The sequence below is a fragment of the Plectropomus leopardus genome, chromosome 1, assembly GCF_008729295.1.
Source record: "Plectropomus leopardus isolate mb chromosome 1, YSFRI_Pleo_2.0, whole genome shotgun sequence".
Taxonomy (NCBI): Eukaryota; Metazoa; Chordata; class Actinopteri; order Perciformes; family Serranidae; genus Plectropomus; species Plectropomus leopardus.
In genome coordinates, this window is record NC_056463.1 from 952,070 (window position 1) to 959,569 (window position 7,500).

Here is a 7,500-nt window from a genome sequence, read left to right on the forward strand (position 1 = left end):
TGAGATATATATATATATATATATATATATATATACACACACTTACCTGCAGTGCTGAATAATGAAGCAGTTATTTGTCCAAAAATGTAAAGGTATTAAAAGGCATTAAATGTAAGTGTGTAATACCATCGGACACCCTGATTTCTTGTGTGTTTTTTTCTGTTTATTTAGGACGTGTTTGTGCCGACGCAGAGCCAGGAGGCGCCACAGCAGTCGGAGAAGAAGACGACGCCGTTGCCTCGAGAGACTCAGTCTCAGCAGCTGGAGTCGGCTGCGTTCACGCTGCCTCTGCAGCTCTCTGTGAACACGCAGAGCAGCGGTCCGGCTCAGAAGGCCTCCGAGCAGACGGAGGAGGACAGCCAGGCCACGCAGATCGAGGAGCTGGAGGAGCCGCCCGGCGTCGACACCAGCGACTCTGTGACTTCACATCGGAGGAGCGAGAGCAACGGCGTCCCCTCAGAGTCACAGACCCCCAGTAGCTCTAAAGCGTCCACCTCTGCTGAATCACCAAAGCGTGCCAGCGAATGTGCCAGGAAGGAGCCGTCCAATCTGGAGTCTGACGTGCACAAAAAGACTTCTCTGAATGTACAAAATGTGAATGTAAAAGACGGCGAGAGCAAAGCGGCGAGCTCGGCTGGCGCGGTGTCCTGCTCGCAGCCAAAGCTTGATGTGTCTGTGAACAGCTGTGTGCAGGAGACGCCCCCTGACACCACGCCCTGCAGCCTGCCCTCTCAGTCTGTGGTCTCTCAGGCGTCTGCTGAGGACGCGATGAAGACATCTGTAGACCTGAAGGAAGGAGGAACTGCGAAGAGTCCGTCCGCTGAATTGTCCTCGCAGGCGAGCGGAGCGGCTAACAGTCAAACAGAGGAGCGTAAGCAGGGTGGCGTCGTGGAGGAGGAGGTGATGGAGGAGGAGGGCGAGAGCACGGTAGGGGGCGGGGCCTCAGGAATGGCTCTGCTCCTCTCTCAGAGCCAGATGCTGTCTCCGGAGCCGATGGAGGAGGACAGTGAGGACAGAGGGGAGGACAGCGTCATCGTGGTCACGGACAGCGACAGAGACTCACAGCTTCTGCAGAAAGATGTGACATCACAGTCAAAGACCAGCAGCTCCCAGCCAATCACAGGCAACGTCTCTGTCTCCACCAACGGCCACGAGTCCCAGGAGCAGAAGGAGGTGCACGCCACTTCTGATAGGCTCTCCCAGACTGAGAGGGCGGGGCCTGAACCAGAGGGGCTCAAAGACAAGAGCCTGAGCGACAGCTCGGGAGGTGAGCTGCTGCACTGTAAAAAAAAAATTCGACCAAACACCCGTTTCTCTGCTCCGATGCATTCACTGACACCCGTATCACCTGCTCGACCAATCACAACACACGCTCACACATACACACACCGCCCCGTCTCTGAAGGAGCCACGCCACTCTGAAAACACTCGTTTAACACGCCAGACCCTCAGCGATCCTTTAAATACTGTAGATGTAACTAGCTGGAGACGAGAGACAGTTCACAAAAGCGGGTCCAAGGAGCTGTCAATCAAAACCTGATCTGCCACATCCACAGTCTGGAGAAATGCTATTATCCTCAAAATGAGCTGTTTCGACTCAGATTTTTGTTCTCGATGAGACACTTAACTTTGATATAATATCTGCACTCTTATTATTGCAAGCCACGTTTCCAGAGGCTTTAAAAAAATATTAAATACAACTTTCAAGTTCCTCACCTAGGCCAAAAGTAAAAACACAAGTCCCTCTTCAGTGCTTAATGGAAATGATAAAAAATGCCCCCGTACCTTTTTATTAAAAGAAATCTAAGTAAGTGGCTATTCTGCTTTTTTACTACAGAAATTTCCTTCCACTTCACGCTTCCTAAAGAGGGCGAGCCGATTGGTCCTGCTGTTGGGGCCACGCCCCCTCTAATCAACCAGCTGAAGCAGACGTTGAGACACAGCACGCCCATCGGTGAGTCGGACAAACCGGAGCTTCACAACAACAGTCAATCATCCGGACGTCGAGCATCACCACATGATCTGAAGCGTAACTTACGCATTTTTTTTGCTTTGTCAGAAATCACATCTTTCTCTGAGAAGTCCGGCGTGGCGGCTGACGTCTCTGCAGACGGGGCGATGGCGGCCAGCGACATCGTGTCAGGGGAAAGCGGGGACGACTCAACGGAAAAGGGAGACGGGAAGCTGAGTTTGAGGATGAAGCTGGTGACCCCGGTGGAGGAGGGCAGCTCGGAGCGTTTCAGCCTGCAGAGTGAGACATCTGTTCATGCGCTCGCTCCCGGTCGCAGGCTTCCTCCTGTGAGCGACGCCGAACGCACTCATTGACCCTTTTAGTAAAACATTTGTAATTTCTCTCCACCAGAGCCGACGCTATCAGAGGAGGACGGAGCTGTTGTCAAGGTTACCACTGTTGCCAAGGCTGTAACCAGGTAACTGTCTCCGCGTGCTCCTGATCTGAATTCTTTCATCTGTGTGTTTCTGCCTTCATTCAGTGTTTCGGGGATGAAAAGCGGCTGAAGGACGCTCTTCAGCCTGGACGGAGTCGATTCACACATCACAGTGCTGCGTGAATGAGTCCTTACTCCTGGAAATGAGTCAGCATTTTAGCGTTTATGGTTTTTTGAATGGGTTTTTGGTTGTATGCCTGAAATAAGGCCTGTGTTTAACACCAGCTGAAGAGACTTTCTTTGCTCTACGACTAAATATGTTAGCAAATACCCCACTGTCAACTTCGAAGCTCGTTCACCAGCTCTCCCTCCACCACTAGGTGTCGCTGTGTCAGCTCAGCTGCCTGTTCCACCAGGAGAAACCAGAAACTGAGCTCTGGTGGTGCATGCTGTGTACTACATACAATGAGTACACCGAGCCTCGCGGTGGTGACGGGAAAGTTATGCAACCATGGTGTAGTGTGTTTATAGCCTAACGTTCTTACTTCTGATGATTGTTTATTTGTGGAGATTATCTCACCGAAAAAAGCGTGCAAGTATCATAAAAGTTTGTTTTTTCCACTGATTTTATTTTTTTGCCATAATCCAAAATCCGGTGAAACAATCCCATAGGCTTTTTGTCAAGGAACCAAGGTGAAGCTAACTTCCACGTCTGCCTGTAGAAAACGGTCATCTCTGCAGCGCTCTGGCACAGATGCTTTGACGTATTTGCGAATTGTTGCCTGTTTTTTTAAGGTGATTCAGCAGTCAGATTTAAGGATGATAATTTAAGGTCCGATAATGAAAAGTGCATGTTTCATGTCTCAGCAGCCCGTCGGTGTTCAGCCGTGTGAGGCAGGTGCACAGACAGCAGGAGGCACGAGAGGACAGCCAGGCTGGAGGCAACAGCACACCTGTCAGGTAAAGCTCTCTCTGTTAGCACACAGTTCATCTCCAGGTTTCATGCTTTACGTGATGTAATCTCACAGAGCCGGATATGATTATTTGACTGACGTCAAGACGAAATCTGTAAAACTGTGTTTGAGATTATGGTTGTGGGTTGCCTTAACATCAGCAGCTTTCATGTCAGTTTCAGTCTCTCTTTTGAATCTTGCAAGTGTTTTTTTGCACTGAAAAGCAGAAATTTCAGACTTTTTTTCGTCGTATTCTCAGAGAGGTCCTGAGATTCTTGCTAGAAGTCCTAGTTTAGGAGTGATTTAGGGAAATTCTCAGAGCATCTCTGAGCAAGGAAGGGACAGAAACTTTTATCTGAGTGGGAGGGTTTGGTTGACCCTGTTGCTTCATGTGATGCTTTATTTTAAGAAATGTGATTGGTTGTCACAAGGCAGGTTTATATTACAGATTTGCTCAAAACGTAAGCAATATTTTCTTCTCCTCCGTTGATAACAACATCAAAATATTAGCAGCTTTATTTCTATTGCAGCCACCGCACTAACTGTCGTTATTTCTAATCCAAGGACACGTAGGCGTGTTATGTGAGCGATGATGGAAAGGCGAGCCCCTCATACGTGGGAGCGGCCACATATGAGAGATTTCTGGGAGCTGATAGTCCACGATTTCACAGAGGAATTGTGGATTTAAAACTTCCAGATGATCTGCTCACATGACTTATAAAAGCCTGAAATTGCCTGAAATACCACCTCATGAAAACATAAAATTTTTGAGATAAATGGGAGTTTTTTCAAAATTGCTGTGTCCATTATGCATATTTTATATTTGCAATTTCAATCTGTGCAATTTGAGGGTTAATGGAAAACCGCCTACAGACCAGCTCTTTGGTGAGCCTGCAAGGTGCAGACACCCAATGAAAAACCAAAAATATCTAACAGAAAATTGCAGATGCAGTTTTTGTCAGTTACGCCTCAAATATCTGGAGCTCACTGCCTGATATCAGAGAGGCCACCTCATTAAATATTTTAAAAAGAAAACTAAAAACTTTTCTCTTCACTTTAGCCTTTTACTAGCTCTGACTTAGCAACTTTGCATTTTACTTCGCACTTAACGCACTGCTGCACCTCTTTAAATGTTGTCTTTTCCTTAATTTTATACATTTTATTTTTAGCTTTATTATTATTGGTATTATCTCAGTGGGTTTAATTTTCCATCTCATGTTATGCATTCTATTTTTTATCCTTATTTTTATCTAATTTTACTAGTATTATTAAGTGGGTTTTATCCATCTGAAGACACATTTGATGCCTTCTATTCTGATATTATTGTCTTTTTACGTGCAGGTTTTATTTTGTCTGTATGTCAGCTATGTTTTTTCATGTGAAGCACTTGGTGCATGGAATTTTTTTTCTTGTGAAGCCTGTTGGGCTGCATTTCTTGTTTGAAAGGTGCTATACAAATAACATCTATCATTATGATTATTATAAAGCTTTGTGAGTTCGGCCCCTGGTCCTGTGACACTGAATACAGTCGAGACCAGACAGGAAGGTACGAGGGCAAAAACCCTCCATATGTTCATTCCACAAGTGTCCCACTCCTCTTAGCTTTGCAGGCTCATTTCTTAACACATTTCTTAACTATTTGTAGGATTTGTAAAATGTGACTGAATGACTTTGGGTGCCCCCCCCCGGTTCATTTTATCTGTGCAGAGTTCCACTTTCCTCAGTCCACAGTTTGACCGTTTGACCTGCAGAAGTATGAATAGCTTTCCCCTGTTGTGATGTATTTTAGTAGACAGAAATAGGTCCTGTGTGTGTGTGTGTGTGTGTGTGTGTGTGTGTGTGTGTGTGTGTGTGTGTGACCTACTTTTTGAGTCTGGAGGTGGGACGGTTATTTTTTGCGTATTCTCTTGAGACAGGAGGAGCAGTAAGGTGTCTTTTTTTCCTTTCACTTTGACAAAGTGTCCGTTTTGCAAATTGTCTCCTGCAGCAGTGTTAGTTTTGGCAGCTAGTTTACTTTAATTTTAGCTTTTAGATGAAAATGTTCGTCAGTCTTGGTCTCATTTTGGTCATTTTTGTCCTCCGTTGTTTTACTCTACTTTAAAGTGATGAAAAGTCATCACATTTTTGTGGTCTTTTGCTCGTTGTTTTAATTTAAACTGTTGAAATTGAGGTTACAGCTTGTGTTAAGTTTTAAAATGTAATTCAGGCATTTTTTTTTTCTACAACTACAAAATGATTTTGACACAATTACAAACTTTCAGTGTTTTTTGACAGGTGTACAGTAAGATTGAGGAGCACATACTTACTGATCTTTTATTTTATTTGTTTATTATAAGGATCCACATCAGCCGACGCCTAGAAGACAAGCGAGTCTTCCTGGAGTCCAAGACATTATAACATTACATAACAACAGAAACAAACAGTAACGGAAATTTAGATAATAATAATATTAATCAATAAAGTAAATAAATAAGTAAACAAATAAAAAATACTAACAATAATGTTAATGATATTCCAAATACCTCTTCCTTAACAATTAATCATCAAATGATTATAAATTTCCCAATCATTCAACCTTTTAAAATATAATAATAATAATAAAATAAAAAAAAAAAAAACAGTCAAGTCTTTTTTTAACTATCTCACTCAAAAATCAACATAAAACAACCAACTGAAAAATAACTGGCGAACAAACCAATTGGAAATCTTAAAATTTATATCACTAATAAATAATTTGAGACAAACAGACAAATATTTATACCGAGGTTTACTGTAAACGCTGATTATCGATCTAACTTTCAAGAAGCAGGAAGATATTTCAGCCTGAGTTCTGTTCTTCTCTCTTATGTCCACTAATGTTTTAATCTCGTGTTGTCACCCAAAGACAAAAAAAAAATAGTCACAGATGTCGTTATTAAAGATCTATTTGTAGCTTATCAGCGTCTTGTTTTTATTTTGAAAAAAAGTGCATTTTTAGACAAAGTTTTCTTTAACTAAATAAACTCTAATGTCGTTGAATTCTCTCTTAAATCTGCTTGTTTCTTGCATTAAACATTTAGAGTCTTGTGCTGTTTGCACGTCTGTTTGCTGTAAATAAAATACTAACATAATTAAAAATCTACAGTTGACCACAGTTTATTTAGACTCTATTATTGGCGCCATGTTTTATTGGCTGTCCGTCAGACGTCCCACAGCGTCACTTTTGTCCCTTTTAACGTGTTTTCAGAGGGGAGCTGTTCGCCTCGCCGCAGAGGAGCTCCCAGACGTCCTCCCAGATGTTTTCGCCGGGATGCAACAGCCTCCCCAACAGCCAATCAGAGGCTTCACCACAGGAAGTGTCAGCAGCACCGCAGGAGACCGCTAAGGATCGCCCCGGCCCCGCCGCGCAGTCCGAGGAGAGACGAGGACCGCCTCCAGCTCCAGAGACGCCCACCCCGAACAGGACAGACGCCAGACAGAGGCAGACCGCCGACAACGCCGTCACTTCCAGTCCGTCCAACAAGGTCAGTCACTGTAAACATCTGGAGCTCAACAAAGAGTTAACAGGCCTCACGTGACCTTTAAAGTGTATAAACATGTTAACAAGTGTGAACCAGAAAATGAGCAGAAAAGATCCACTTTAAACTGGACTGATATCGTCTTTCAGGCCCGATACCGATTATTGTAGTTAGGGCTGGGCGAAAAAACGCTAATGATATCAATCGCGATATAACTTAGCGATATAATTTATATAACAACCTTGATTGAAATGTGAGATGTAGTCGATAAAATGTCGATAGAACGCATTCCAGCCATGTCCGCTCCGCTCTTACTGTCTGACGGTGTCTCCGCCCATGTCTTCTAATGTCCGCTCCGCTGTCATTCTCCGTCGATGTCTCTCCAGTGTCTCCGAATGTCCGCTCACTCTCATTCGCTGCCAGTTTCTCCGCCAGTGTCTCCGAATGTCCGCTCTGCTCTCATTTTCCGCCGGTGTCTCTGCTTGTGTCTCTGCTGGACTCTCTGCCGGTGTCCGCTCACTCTCGAGGTGTCTCCGCCGATGTCTTTTAATGTCAGCTCTGCTGTCAATCTCCGTCGGTTTCTCCGTTGGTGTCTCCACCGGTGTCTCCACGAGTGTCTCTGCTGGACTCTCTGCTGGTGTCCGCTCACTCTCATTCGTCGCC

General features: G+C 44.5%; 1 protein-coding gene across 1 annotated transcript in view; it reads left to right on the forward strand.

Moving 5' to 3' along the window:
* Nucleotides 1–7,500, forward strand: part of tp53bp1 (tumor protein p53 binding protein, 1) — a 31,307-nt gene that overhangs the window by 12,139 nt on the left and 11,668 nt on the right. The window contains 6 exon segments of the mRNA XM_042487177.1: nucleotides 172–1,267; nucleotides 1,838–1,954; nucleotides 2,060–2,251; nucleotides 2,363–2,429; nucleotides 3,255–3,347; nucleotides 6,567–6,843. Coding sequence (XP_042343111.1) covers nucleotides 172–1,267; nucleotides 1,838–1,954; nucleotides 2,060–2,251; nucleotides 2,363–2,429; nucleotides 3,255–3,347; nucleotides 6,567–6,843 — 1,842 coding nt within the window.